The sequence below is a fragment of the Leucoraja erinacea genome, chromosome 1 (assembly GCF_028641065.1).
Source record: "Leucoraja erinacea ecotype New England chromosome 1, Leri_hhj_1, whole genome shotgun sequence".
Taxonomy (NCBI): Eukaryota; Metazoa; Chordata; class Chondrichthyes; order Rajiformes; family Rajidae; genus Leucoraja; species Leucoraja erinaceus.
Genome location: NC_073377.1, coordinates 35,475,706 through 35,491,645, shown reverse-complemented (window position 1 = coordinate 35,491,645; position 15,940 = coordinate 35,475,706). Strand labels below are relative to the sequence as shown.

Here is a 15,940-nt window from a genome sequence, read left to right as displayed (position 1 = left end):
ACTGCAGCAACAAATAGCAATGTAGGAATATGATGTTTTGGCAATAGCAAAAACAATGGATCAAAAAAACTGTGCAAATCTTGTTTCTTTGTATTCCGGGAAATAAGGAAGAAAAAAGGTGGCGTGTCAATACTGGAGGGAAAAAATAGGCCTTTTGGCAAACAGGGATAGATTCCATTAAGAAGGACACAGAGTGCTGCAGTAACTCCGCGGATCAAGCAGCATCTCTGGAGAAAATGGATAGATAAATTTCGGGTTAGGATTGATAGATTCGACAAGCAAGAAATATACTATTAGGTTACTCGAACTGATCACTGAACAACATGTATGAGGTAGAGTGAGACAACAGATTGTTTATATGCATTAAATAGCAAGTAAAGAGTACAGAATGCTGGGCTTCATATATAGAAGCACAGAAAAAAACACAAGGAATTTGTGTTGATCTTAAAATATTGGATAAGACACAAAGTTATAAAGTTACTATGCTCAATTTTGGTCACCACATTTTATAAAAGATCCAAAAGTCCTGGAAAGGGTGAAGATATTTATAATAATGATTCCAAAGATGTGGGATTCACTGTACAGCTACACTGGAGCAGCTTGAGCTGTTCTCACTGGAGTAAAGGTTAAGGTATTCCAAATCATGAACTTTTTTTTTTTAAATAGTGAAGGGCTGTTCCCATATAAAAAATATTTCAAAAACTGGGTGAACACAATTTAAACAATGGGCAAAAGACAGGGAGGCACAAGGGAAAATATTTGCACTCAATGGAATGAAACTCACTGCCCACAAGGGTGGACCAAACAATCAATCAGGGCTTTCAAAAAGGTATCAGGTATGTGCTTTAGGGGAAATAATTTGGAACATAGGGAAATAACTCAAGAATGAGGTACAATAAATTGCTCTACATGAAGCCAGTATGAATCAAACAGTCTCCTCTTTCATGAAAAAAATCCATGATTCTATGATTCAAAGCAGGCTTTGTGCAAGTGAAATTGCTTTTTAAATTTGGATGATAGCATAAAAGCAGTTCTATTTGCAACTCCAATACCTCAGTAGAACACATGATTTATTTTCAACTGAATTGCTTATACTTATTGTTTTAAAATTGAGTTTTGGAAAGCTCAGTTCAAACTAAACATTTCAAATGTCTCAAGAGAGGTTTTTTTTTTGCTAATACTTAATTCAGGTCAGTTAACTAACTCCTAACAAGAAACTACTCATGAATTAAAAAGTTAGAATTGTACAAAATTCTTGCTCGATTCAGTTTCAGATTCTTTCACCCAGCTGCCTTATATCAAAGTTGGCATTTAAAGTAAATTTTGTAATTAGAACTTAGAAGATCACATATTCTGATATTTTACCAAGTTCCAATTTCTTTCTGTGTGCCATGAAGAAAATCAAATAAGGGGGCTTTTTTGGGGTATTTGTTCATTTTATTATCATGGAGTCCAAGCAGCTTTAAGACGAGCCAAAATTTAAGAGAGCATTTGATCTAGTTTCAAATAAAACATGATAAAAACACTCACCACATCATGCTGCCCTTGTGGTTCTTTTGAGCAATAAAACAAATTGTATAAATAGAATACAAGGATAAATAATGATCAGATCTCTTAATAAGAAACACAAAATACAGTCAAGTAAAGAGTGGGGGTAATCTAATTTTACTCCATTTTGGGCTGCCAGACACGTGCCAAATGGCCCGCTTCTATGCCCTAAATTTCAATTATTCTACAGCTGCAGATTTCTATAAACATCAAGGTTAGTTTGATTAAAACCAGTTTCTCAGCATATACATTCAATATGCTGTGCCTCCATGACATATCACTTTTAATATTAAAATTGTCAACATACAGATAACATGGGCAAGGGACAAGTCATCTACACCTAGATAAGCTGAGAAAGCAGTGGACACTGTGCCTTCTTGCAATGTCATGCTACTACAGTGGCTACAGGTACAAGACTAAATAATACATAGAGGTACCTACTAGAGGAGGGGCAGTGCTGGACCTCCTGTTAGGAAATGAGACAGGACAGGTGGCGGAGGTATGCGTTGGGGAGCACTTCGGGTCCAGTGATCACAATACCATTAGTTTCAATATAATTATGGAGAGGGTCAGAACTGGACCTAGGGTTGAGATTTTTGATTGGAGAAAGACTAACTTTGATGAGATGCGAGATGATTTAAAAGGAGTGAACTGGGACATTTTGTTTTATGGGAAAGATGTAGAAGAGAAATGGAGGACATTTAAAGGGGACATTTTAAGAGTACAGAATCTTTATGTCCCTGTTCGGTTGAAAGGAAAGAGTAATAATTGGAAAGAGCCCTGGTTTTCAAGGGAAATTAGACATCTTGTTCGGAAAAAGAGGGAGATGTACAATAATTATAGGCAGCATGAAGTAAATGAGGTGCTTGAGGAGTATAAGGAATGTAAAATGAATCTTAAGAAAGAAATTAGATAAGCTAAAAGAAGATATGAGGTTGCTTTGGCAAGTAAGGTGAGAGTAAATCCAAAGAGTTTCTACAGCTATATTAATAGCAAAAGGATAACTAGGGATAAAATTGGTCCATTGGAGAGACAGAGTGGACAGCTATCTGCAGAGCCAAAAGAGATGGGGGAGATATTGAATAATTTTTTTTCTTCGGTATTCACCAAGGAGAAGGATATTGAATTATGTGAGGTAAGGGGAACTAGTAGAGTAGCTATGGATACTATGAGGTTCAAAGTACTGACACTTTTGAAAAATATAAAAGTGGATAAGTCTCCAGGTCCTGACAGGATATTCCCTAGGACATTGAGGGAAGTTAGTGTAGAAATAGCCGGGGCTATGACAGAAATATATCAAATGTCATTAGAAACGGGAATAGTCCCCGAGGATTGGCGTACTGCGCATGTTGTTCCATTGTTTAAAAAGGGTTCTAAGAGTAAACCTAGCAATTATAGACCTGTTAGTTTGACTTCAGTGGTGGGCAAATTAATGGAAAAGATACTTAGAGATAATATATATAAGCATCTGGATAAACAAGGTCTGATTAGGAACAGTCAACATGGATTTGTGGCTGGAAGGTCATGTTTGACTAATCTTCTTGAATTTTTTGAAGAGGTTACTAAGGAAATTGACGAGGGTAAAGCAGTGGATGTTATCTATATGGACTTTAGTAAGGCCTTTGACAAGGTTCCTCATGGAAGGTTGGTTAAGAAGGTTCAACTGTTGGGTATAAATGCAGGAATAGCAAGGTGGATTCAACAGTGGCTGAATGGGAGAAGCCAGAGGGTAATGGTGGATGGCTGTTTATGATCTAGTGGGGTGCCTCAGGAATCTTTGTTGAGTCCTTTGTTGTTTGTCATGTACATGTACAATGATCTGGATGAAGGTGTGGTAAATTGGATTAGTAAGTATGCAGATGATACCAAGATAGGGGGTGTTGTGGATAATGAAGAGGATTTCCAAAGTCTACAGAGTGATTTAGGCCATTTGGAAAAATGGGCTGAAAGATGGCAGATGGAGTTCAATGCTGATAAATGTGAGGTGCTACACCTTGGCAGGACAAATAAAAATAGGACGTACATGGTAAATGGTAGGGAATTGAAGAATACAGTTGAACAGAGGGATCTGGGAATAACCGTGCATAGTTCCTTGAAGGTGGGATCTCATATAGATAGGGTGGTAAAGAAAGCTTTTGGTATGCTAGCCTTTATAAATCAGAGCATTGAGTATAGAAGCTGGGATGTAATGTTAAAATTGTACAAGGCATTGGTGAGACCAAATCTGGAGTATGGTGTACAACTTTGGTCGCCCAATTATAGGAAGGATGTCAACAAAATAGAGAGAGTACAGAGGAGATTTACTAGAATGTTGCCTGGGTTTCAACAACTAAGTTACCGAGATAGGCTGAATAAGTTAGGTCTTTATTCTCTGGAGCGCAGAAGGTTAAGGGGGGACTTGATAGAGGTCTTTAAAATGATGAGCGGGATAGACAGAGTTGATGTGGACAAGCTTTTCCCTTTGAGAATTGGGAAGATTCAAACAAGAGGACATGATTTCAGAATTAAGGGACAGAAGTTTAGGGGTAACATGAGGGGGAACTTCTTTACTCAGAGAGTGGTAGCGGTGTGGAATGAGCTTCCAGTGGAAGTGGTTGAGGCAGGTTCGTTGGTATCATTTAAAAATAAATTGGAGAGGTATATGGATGAGAAGGGAATGGAGGGTTATGGTATGAGTGCAGGCAGGTGGGACTAAGGGAATAAAAGTTGTTCGGCACGGACTTGTAGGGCCGAGATGGCCTGTTTCCGTGCTGTAATTGTTATATGTTATATATGTTATAATACTGACCAATCTGCAAAAAAGAACACCAACAAATATGTCATTTAGGGAGGTAGTGCCGTAGTAACATTTATGATGCCAGATGTTAAGTTAAATGGCAGAGACAACAATGAAACATTGCTTCTACTTACAAGTCACTCAAATTTGTGTCATTGTCAAATTTGTTTAAGAAATCTGCCAACATTTTAAACGGTAACAAAGGCAAAAACCAAAAAAACACTCAACTGTGGCCTTCAAAAACAAAGTATCTATTTAAGAATAAAACAACCAAAAAACAAAATATACCCATGCGTAATTAGAAAACACTAATTTTGTTTCCAAGATGTTAATCTCAGTTCCACCGTCAGTTGAAGCTATAATAGGATAGTAATGAGAAAGTGTTTTCACTTAATTGAGTTAAAATTGACTACTGATACAGGTCTCAGATTGACAAAGTACTTCCAAAGCATTTCCGACTAAATGTGGTCACATATGCTTCATCTCTCACATGCTGGCTCATGTCCTTGCTAAGACTAACTAGTTTAAGGTCAACATATGCTGCATCTCTCACAAAAAAAGCTGGCTGCAGCTCATGCCCTTTAAGCTAAGAACAGAAACATTGCTTCTACTTACCATTAGTTGTTTAAAATCTGCTGTCCAACACAAAACACCAACTGTGGCCTTTCCAAAAACAAAGTATCACATCTAGGCACAGCAAGATTGCAGAGTTTGATCACTTTGGATTGTTTAGTGTGGCTGTGGTCCCTAATAAAGTTATGGGTGACAGGAGACTGTCTTGAGTAAATAGACATTCTTGAGAAATGTGTTACGGTTTTAAATGCAATGTACGTCGTGCAAAACTATAAAAAGGAAAATGTATTCAATTCAATTTTTGATGTATGGCCAGTGTGTTCTCCACAAATGAGTTTCAAATTTGAATCTGAAGAAGGGTCTCGACCCGAAACGTCACCCATTCCTTCTCTCCAGAGATGCTGCCTGTCCCACTCAGTTACTCCAGCATTTTGTGTCTATCATTGAGTTTCCAGTAATTTATATGACTTCAGCCAGTGATGATGCACTCTCAGCCAGCAATTTGTTGCTGTTATTGCAGGTGTTATGAGATGGACAGGTTTAAGGAGGTAAGAGTTTTAAAAGCACATTTCCAGGTAGATCACAACAAGATAAAATTGTAACAAACTATGTAACCATACATCATAAGTCTGTAATCTTGCAGATGTAATTAATCCCATCAATTCTAATCAACTTTTTTTCTCTTACAATGCATCCCAGTTGAATAGCATGCGTTTGTGCTGTAAATTTCTATGAATCTAGCAAGATCACATAGAACATCTTCCGATAAATAACCTGGCTTATGGTGACATCATGTGGACACAACTGCAAGTGCAGAGTATTGTGCAAACAAAATGTCATCTGACATCATCTGACAAAACCAACCTGATAGATAGATAGATCCTTTTTTGTCATTCAGACCTTTTGTCTGAACGGAATTATGTTGCCTGCAGTCATACACAGAATCAATAATAACAAAACATACAATAAACACAAATTAACCATCCACCACAGTGAGTTCACCAAGCACATCCTCACTGTGATGGAGGCAAAGTCTTAGTCTCCGTCTCTTCCCTCCTTGTTCTCCCTCTGCGCTGAGGCGATCGATCCAGGCCGAAGATGCAGCCCTCCAGTCCAGCGGACCTCCGTGGTGATGTCGCCGCCGCCGAAAGCCGGAACGCCCTCACCGCTCCGGGTCCCGCAGTCTCCGTTACGGGCCGCTGCCCCAGCTCCGGGTCCCGCAGTCTCCGTTCCGGGCCGCTGCCCCAGCTCCGGGTCCCGCATTCTCCGCTCCGGGCCGCCGCCCCAGCTCCGGGTCCCGCAGTCGCCATTCCAGGTCCCGCAGTCTCCGCTCCGGGCCGCCGCCCCAGCTCCAGGCCGCTGTCCCAGCTCCGGGTCCCGCAGTCTTAGCTCCGAGCCCCGCTGCATCAGCTCCAGGCCGCTGCCGAAAGCCAGAACGCCGCACCAGCAAGTCGGGCCACCGCTGCCTTAGCCCCAAAGACGGCCAGCCTCTCGCCATACAATGCCATTAAAATGCAGAATGTTCCAAGGTAATTCATAGGAATGCCAATAAACTTGACACAGCACGTGAAGATGTTGTGCATTATGACCAAATATTTGTTGGAAGTGACAAACATGGATAAGAAAGGTTTGGAGAGATATGGCCCAGACACAGGCAAGTAGGACAGGTTGATCCGAAGGACAATTTCCATGCTATAAAGCTCCATGTCTCAATGCTGAAAAAGGGAGAGAGGATGTGTCCAGCTCTCTGGACATTGATGATGGTGGATTCAACAATGGTATTGCTACTGAATGTTGAGATATGATTAATCCTTTATCGGTTGAAGACGGCCATTGCCTTGACTTGTAAGGTACAAAAGGGCAACATGGTAACATGGTTACTGTGCCCCGACCCGAAACACAACAGTCCATCTCCCACTGCTGATGCTGCTTGGCAGCTATGTTTGCATCAACTTCAAACATGATGATCAGGTCAGGAGGTGAGTGGCCCAAATAGAAACCAAAGAAAGCATTTGTAATCAGGTTTACCTCAGTACACGTAACAATAAACTAAACAAAAATATATATATATGAGGTGCTGATGGGAAATCATCAACTCAATGAAAAATGCACTATGATCTTCCCAAAACTTGTGATCTTCCCTTACTACAAAATATCCAGAAGGGAACGTTGCAAACATGCACATTCCAGGATGCAGGAGTATGTGCCGTGGAATGCACTAAAGCTTGGTGCTACAAATGCAATAACCTAGTGGGGAAGGACTGGAGTCAACTATCCTACTGCCATAAACCATTGAGAGACTAAGTCCTGTATAAAAGCCTTTCAGATATATAAATCTTTTATCGCCCAAAGAGTGCCATATGGGTTGGCAATGTGTTCTTATAGAATTAATATGATAACGCTACAAATGTAAGAGCTGCCAAACATTAAGAATTTATAAACTTAACAACAATATAAAGGTAAAGAAAACAATTAAGGCTTTTTTTGTATGTTGTACTTGTATACACTTTTATGAAAAGTTCATTTTGAAAAGAAATTGCTGGAGCATTGCTTCCTGGATCAGAATTTTTGCCTCACAATAGCCTTGATTCCATCAAACAAAAGAGACTGTGGAACATCCCTCTCAACTCTTGGTTGCACTCAAACATTTATAAAATTGCAGTTTAAAAAAGAATATACTGGTTCGATAATAAAAAGTATATATTAACAATAGCATGATATTTCAAATGAACGGGGTTCCACTTTAATCAGTTTGGTTTGACATTCGAGTTCCTGTATAGTGCACCATCATGGGGATTTTGGCCAACTCACCACTAAGAAGTTCAATCCAACTTTGTACAGCTTCTGGAGGCTGTGTTTCCTTAACATGTTTCAAGGCTTCATCAAGCAATACATCTCCCGTAGGGGTATCTGACTTACAAATAACCTAAAAGAGCCAAGCAAACAAGTTTTCTTTAAAATTTAAGTTGCAAAACATTTTCGTGATTTGTTAACATTTAACAACAAAGATATTAAATTGGTAGGATTATTTTGAGAAATGACTTCATTTGATAAAATAATGATTTAATAAGTCTGACAATTGGCTGATTGATAATATGACAGTGTAGGGGCTTCACCAGCACTTATATTATTCCCTCAGCAACCATCCAAGTATTTATAGATGCTAATTTTGTCCTGACTAAAGCAAAAGAGCAGCTATTTGATTTTTCCACTGATCATGTATGGGTTCAGAGGCTAGTGTGGCATCCTAAAACTCTGGCAGGAACAGCGGTCTTGAAATAGGTGACACAAACTTTATACTGGAAGTAGTAACTTTTATCCAACGAGTATATGTATAACATCGAAGTAGTAACTTTTATCCAAAGACCCTTTTATCCAAAGCCAGGGCCACCAACCTAAATAGAAATATAGTACAATGCAATGATAGATCACATATTCTTAATGGTGGATAAATATACCATTGACTATAAGTATTCTCTTGGAAGAGAAAAGTAGTGTGCTGGTGTATTGAGTAATTGAACTATAAATGTGACAGTACCCTTCAATCCACATAAACAAAGTATAATGCACTTGAACACAAGCATGTCCATTTAACCTGTTATCTACATTAAAGAACCAAAGCTCTATCAGAGAAAATTAAGTCATCAACACAATGTACAAAGAAGTTGGTCTTCTTCTTCTTGCGTATGGCGTGCACAGCCTAAAGTTGTAGGACAACTTGATCTTATTTGATTGTGCACGTTGGGTTGATTGCATTAGTTGAAACAGGGCGGACCACGTGAAGGTTGCAATCTCCCACCCCAGAGAAGTTGGTGACCTTGATATTTAACTTTAAAGATGGTTATCCCCTTCCAAACTTACACAGATTCTGGAATTGTTGCTATGAATTGATGGACAGAATTTGAGCCCACCATTTAAGAAAGGAGAGGGAGAGAATCAGGATACCAGAGCACCTTGAACGAAACAATAAGATTGAGCAGAGATTAGAAGCAAAGAACAGCAGATTTTGGTTAAGACACAAAACATGATGTTGGAGTTATTCAGCAGGTCAGGCAGCATTTTTGGAGAACATGGAGAGGTGACATTTTGGGTTGAGACCCTTCTACAGATATGCTGCCTGGTCTGCTGAGTTGCTCCAGCACTTTGTGTTTAAGATTGAATAGAGTTTGACTAATCTGCTGGAGTTCTTTGAGAATGTGATAAATAAAATAGACAAGGGGAAAATCAATGGGTATGGTTTCAAGAAAGAGTTAGATTTAGCTCTTAGGGCTAAAGGAATCAAGGGATATGGGGAAAAAGCAGGAATGGGGTACTGATTTTAGATGATCAGCCATGATTATATTGAATGGCGGTGCTGGCTCGAAGGGCCGAATGGCCTACTCCTGCACCTATATTTCTGTTTTGTATGTTTCTATGTTCCGATAGTTTTGCCATAATGCATGTTTTCATTACGTTAATTAGTTTCACCGTGGGTGGTGACTGAAATTGACAAGCAATCGCATGTGCAATGATACTCTGATTAAGCAATGTAACATGTAGCATTTATTATTTTTAGCTTGGAGTAACAGTAAGAAATTTGTAGATAATTTTGAGGTTTGAAAAACCCTACAGGAAATATAATTTTATTATTGCAGATCCAAAACTCTCTAGCCCCTCTCCCCCTTTCCTCGTGATCACATTTGTTATTATAACTCAATTTTCTATAACACAAGGTTTTATTAGCAATGCAATTACTGTATTAAGTTATAGAAGAACTATCTGTATTTGGAATAATAGCCTGCCTTCCATTCCCTGCTTTATAATTTTCTCTCTTTTGAATCTATTCATCTTCCTATATCCCTGCCACACAAGTTAAAAACCTTCCTAATAACATCAGCAAATTTGTCTGCAAGAACATAACAACACAAAAAAATAGCAGGAATAGACTATCTGATCCTGTTATTCAATATGATCGAGCCCTACATGTCCTAAGCCTCGAATCCTTTTCCGTGCCAGTTCCCCATAGCCCCGAGTTCCTCAACCTTTCAAAAATGTATCCAAATCCTCTTCAAAAATCTCAAATGACCATGCCTCCAGAGCCACCCTGGGTAAACAATTCCAGGGATTCGTCACCTTCAGCAAAAATATATTTCTGCGTACCTGTTTTAAATCACTGCCTTCTTATATAAGCCCTCCCACAAGTTAAACAACTCAACTCTACCTTGTCATGCCCCCTTAGGAGCCTCTATATTTATTCATTGGTTGCCCTCTCCCCCTCCCTGATGGACATCTAAACAACATCAAAGATAGCTACCATCCTGCGTTTGGACTGTTCGACCCCCCCTTGGAAGGCTATAGGTGCTCTCATATCCAGGACAAAAACAGACTCAGGAAAGGTTGAATTATATCTACTATAAATTCAAATTCACACATGCACTGACTACACCGCCCAACACGGACTTCCATCTGTATATATGTATATATGTATGTAGCGCCGCAGAATGTGTGCACCTATTCCACCCCCCATCTCCCTTCTGTTTTTTGTTTTTTCTGTTTCTTGTTTGTTGTGCTAAATTGTATGTATGCACTGAGTACGAGCAGCTTTCAGTTTCACTGTACATGTATAGTGACAATAAATGGCATATCTATATATATCTAAGAAAGGTTGCCTCTCGTTCATTTAAGTTTTAAAGAATACAGATCCAATCTTTGGTGACACAAGGAACTGCAGATCTAGTTTACAAAAATACACAAAATGTTGATCAGGCAGCATCTCTGGAGATCATGAATAGGTGATGTTTCAGGTTGGCATCCTTCTTCAAACTAACTGTGGTGGGGGTGGGGGGGGGCAATGGGAGCCTGTCAAATCTGCTGGAATTTGCAGGAAATGGCCGGACAGACAAAGGAAAGTCAGTGGATATTGTTTTTTACCTAGATTTTCGGAAAGCCTTTGATAAGGTACCACAGGTGAGGCTGCTAGGGAAGATGAGTATGGTAAAAGGCAGATACTAGCATGGATAGCAGATGGCAAAGAGTGGCAATAAAGGTTTTTTTTTCTGGTTGGCAACCAGTGACAAGCAGAGTTCCGCAGAGGTCGGGTGCTACTCTTCACGTTGCATATTAATGATTTAAATCAGGGGGATTGAAGACTTTGTGGCCAAGTTTGCAGATGATATATGAAAATAGATGGAGGGGCAGATAGTGTAGAGAAAACAGGGACTTTGCAGAAGGACTTGGACAGGTTGAGAGAGTGAGCAGAGAAGTGGCGGATGGAATGTAGCGTAACAAAGTGTGGAGTCATTTCTTTAGTCCGAAGGTGGTGAATCTGTGGAATTGTTTGCCACAGAGGGCTGTGGATGCCGTCAATGGATATTTTTAAGGCAGGGAAAGATGGATTCTTGATTAGTACAGGTGTCAAGAGCTATGGGGAGAAGGCAGGTGAAAGCTGTTCGGAGGGAGAGATAGATCAGCCATGATTGAATGGTGATGTAGACTTGATGGGCTGAATGGCTCAATTCTGCTCCTATCATATGACCTTATGAGAAAAAAAGCTGGAAGAGAGTTGGGGAAAGGACAAAGCCTGGCAACTAGATACATGTGAGGGGGCGGGGGGTGCAAGGTAGATGGTAGGACAAAGGACAGAATTGAAGAGAGACAAATGTGAGACAAGGATAGAAGAGGTATAAGTTGTAACGCCAGAGGAAGGACTATAGTCAAAAGAGGACAAATGTCTAAATTAAGAAACTCCATTTCCATTTTAGCTGTTGAATAAATCCTCAAACTCTCTTAACCTGGGAATGTATTTTGATTGAAGTTAACCGTTTTCCTGAAGAACTACAGAAAATAAGTTTTTTTTAAAAAGCGAAATAGGTGTTGAAAGCAATGTGGTAGATATATGTATGGATTTTCAGAAGGCCTTTTAAGTCTGACATGGCTTGTAAAAAAATCTGGGTGTTGTGAGGAAAAGCTACACCATGACAAACTATAACTTAGAATACACGAGCAGAAAGTGTGGTGGATTCAGTCATGGTTTCCAAAGTACACTAAACAAATGTTCAATCGCAATAGATTTGTACAGCAACAAAATGCAGTGACCCGATTAGAGAGCGCTGCAGAGAACGCTGCAGCTGAGAACAGTAGTCACAATTAGACCGCTTTGTCAGCTGTAATCCAACTCAGATCTCTATGATTTTCCCAAGGGCCACATCTAACTCCCTAATGTAGCCTGAACTGCCCTCAACACCCTCTGTGGCAGAGAGTTCCAGAGATTCCAGGGATTCCAGGGATTAATGATTCTATGATTTTCCCCCGCTAATGTAGCCTGGCCTCCAGCATTTTCTATTTTATTTCAGATTTTCAACACATGCCAGATGTTTCTTATGTCGTAATGGGAAACTGAGTAACAGTTTTATTTGTATAGTGAAGAACATTAATGGCTGATATGTGCATGGTTCTTAAGTATCTAACCTCTTATTTACATCCATGTTGATTTAAACAATAAATAAAAACATATTACAGAAATATACTCTCTTACACTACATAAACATCTTGAGATGGAGTACTAGAATCATACACCACAGAAACAGGCCCTTCGAGCCACTTATCCATGCCGACCGAAGTGCCCATCTAATCCATTGCCTGCATTTGGTCCATATTCCTCTAAACCTTTCCAACTGAAATGTACTATCCAAGTGTCTTTTAAATGCTGTTATAGCACCTGCCTCACCTCTGGCAGCTCGTTCCATAAACCCACCACCCTCTGAGTGAAAAGTTGCTCCCCAGGTTTTATTAAATCTTGCCTCTCTCATTTTACACCTATGTCATCTGGTTTTTCACTCCCTTACCCTAAATAAAAGTTAAACTGGGCATTCTCCCTATCTATTCTCTTCATCATTTTATACACCTCAATAAGACCACCTGTCAGCCTGCAGAGCACTCCAGGAATAAAGACATAGCCTGCCCAACCTCTCCCTTTAGTTCAGGCCCTCTGATCCTGGCAACATCCTCATAAATATTCTCTGCATGGCTTAATGATTATCTTCCTATACCAGGATAACCAAAACTGAACACAATACTCCAAATGTTGCCTCACCAATATTTTGTACAATTGTAACGTAACATCCCAACTTCTATTCTCAATACCCTAACTGATTAAGGCCAATGTACCAAAAGCCTTTTCTTTTTACCCGATCTCCCTGTGAAGCCATTTTCAGGGAACTGTGTACCTGCAATCAAAGATGCCTCTGCTCTACAACACTTCCCAGGACATTACCATTCACTGTTAAGAGCCTGCCCTGTTTTAATTTACCAAAATGCAACATTTTATGCATTTACCCGGATTAACCATTCTTTAGTCTACTTGCCATGCTGATCCAGAGCCTGCAGGAATATTTGATAACCATCTACTTTAGTGTCATGTGCAAACTTACAAATCATGTTTTATATATTCTCATCCAAATCGCCGATATAAATCACAAACAACAATGGGCCCAGCACCGATCCTTGAGGCACACCACTCATCATAAATATCCAGTCCGAAAAGCATCCCTCCACGACCAGGCTTTCCTATCTTCCTTGAAGCCAATTCCATGTTGGGTAAGTTTGCTCTCCCTGGATCCCGTGCGATCTAACCTTCCAGATCAGCCTCCCTACAGAACCTTATCAAATGCTTGCTGAAATCTATATAGACAACATCTACGGCCTTGCCCTCGTTTATCTTTTTGGTTATTCCTTAAAAAAACTCGATCAAATTCCCAAAACGCGATGTCCCAAGTAGAATCCATGCCAACTTTCCCTAATCAGCCCGTCTATCAAAATGCATATACCGTATTTCCCAGCAATGACGACGCAGCTACGTCGAAGATGCACCCCCAATTTAAGTTGCTAAATTTTGAAAAAAGGGGATGGCGGGACAGGATCAAGGGTTTGGTTTGGCCCAGAGGTCGGCAACATCGCCTGCGTGCCCCGGGACTGGCTGCAGTTCCCAGATCCCTCGCGTCCTCGGGATTAGCTACAGTTCCCAGGCCGCTTGCAGAGAGACACAGAGACAACGAGACAGAGAGCAAAGAGAGAGACAAAGAGACAGAGAGAGAGATAGACGGAGAGAGAGAGAGAGAGAGAGAGAGACAGAGAGAGAGAGAGAGAGAGAGAGAGAGAGAGAGAGAGAGAGAGAGACAGAGACAGACAGAGAGAGAGAGAGAGAGAGAGAGAGAGACAGAGAGAGAGACAGACAGAGACAGACGGAGAGAGAGAGAGAGAGAGAGAGAGAGAGAGAGAGAGAGAGGGAGAGAGAGAGAGAGAGAGAGAGAGAGAGAGAGGAGGAGAGGGGGAGAGAGGGAGAGAGGGAGAGAGAGAGAGAGAGAGGGGGAGGGGGGGGGGGGGGGGGGGAGAGAGAGAGGGGGGGGGGAGGGGGAGGGGAGGAGGGGGAGAGGAGAGAGAGAGGGAGAGAGAGAGAGAGAGAGGGAGAGAGAGGGAGATAGAGAGAGAGAGGAGAGGAGAGCCCAGCCTTCCCCCCAGTAGCTACCCACCAACCACCACCTTCATCGGTAGCGCCTGTGCCGAAGGACACCGTTGCTGGCTGGCGGGCCGGTAGAAGGCGCTGAGGTGGCGGTTGATTCCGCTATCCGTTCCCGGCAGCCGCTCGCAGCCACCCGAGCTACTTCCCTCCCCTAGCCAGACTCCCCACACGCTGTGAAAGGAACTCTCTCCCCCCCAGCGGCGCTGTCCTTTTACAGCCGCCTCCCACTTTACAGCCACTTCCCATCAGCTGCCAGCAATGAGGGATAGACTAGGCTATCCCTCAGTACAACATCGTTCTTGATGTTGCTGTACTGAGGGATAGCCATCTATCTTTCTTGGCTAACATCCTATCCTTCGGCCTCCAAGACACAGGTAAATCTTCGTGCCTTATTTTGTGGTAAAAAATAGTGTCTTCATTGCCGGGATATCTTGTCACTCAGAATCCTCTCCAGTAATACTGATACTAGGTTCACTGTCTATAGTTCCCAGGCTTTTCCTTCCAGCCCTTCTTAAACAGAGGCACAACATTAGCCACCCTTCTGTCATCCGGCACCTCACCCGTGTCTAATGTGATTTATACATCTATGCCAGGGCCCTTGTAATTTCTTCGCTAGCATCCTACATCCTTGGATATATCCAGAAGATTTATCTAACTTCACATGCACTAGGATGTCCAGTACCTCCTCGGCCGTAATACCGACATCTCCATTAACTGTCCCAAGTTCCCTAGTCTTGTTTTTCTCCATGGTAAAAACAGAGGAGAAATATTTATTGAGTACCTTGCCATCTCCTGCAGCTCCACACATGGATGACCATTTTGCTTTTTGAGGGCCCTATTCTCTCTCTAGATGTTTCACATAGAAAAAAATGGGTGTAACTAATGGGTTATACAGTGGCACAGAGTTGAACAAATTGGTTGATTATATTTTTGGTGGTAATGGTGAAAGATGAAAGTTGGCAAGCAGACAGAAAATTGTTTATTTTCTCTCAATAAATTTATGAAAGTTATCAGGCTGGTTGACAAAATAACTCTGCAAACAGTAACTTCAGTTTTAGATTCAACATTTTGTCATAAGTACAGCATATAATTTTGCAGACAATCTGTCTTGGGTCGTTCCATAAAGCCACTTTCCACAACCATAGATATACAAACACAATGGGGTGGGTCAAATCTGCTTATTTGTGTGCTTGCTTTTACTGGAGTTAGTTGCTGTCAGACAAGTTCTCTACTCCAAGTCAGGCAACAAGGTCTGCACAATAATTAGGTCTGGGAAGGGTTGGGAATGCTTATGTATAGTGCTGACAGCATATCCTCCAAATGCAACCCAAACAGGCTTTGGCAGAAGGCAAAGTTCAGAGATGGTCTTCTGTCTGACATTGAGTTTACAAACTATTAATACTGAAGTAAAAATATATTTTCAATTAAATTAAATGGTGGTGATTTAATACACAAGGAAATTAAAAAAGAATTAAAGACATTTAAATAAAGCAGCATTCTTTTATAAACTACCTGCCATCAACTTTGTATCCTTGTGTGCTAAATAT

At 40.9% G+C, this 15,940-nt stretch overlaps 1 protein-coding gene across 1 annotated transcript in view; it reads right to left on the bottom strand.

Annotated features, from left to right (window-relative positions):
- Positions 1–15,940, bottom strand: part of golph3a (golgi phosphoprotein 3a) — a 58,680-nt gene that overhangs the window by 3,775 nt on the left and 38,965 nt on the right. Inside the window, exon 3 of the mRNA XM_055632771.1 lies at positions 7,709–7,823. Coding sequence (XP_055488746.1) covers positions 7,709–7,823 — 115 coding nt within the window. The remainder of the gene's footprint in view (positions 1–7,708; positions 7,824–15,940) is intronic.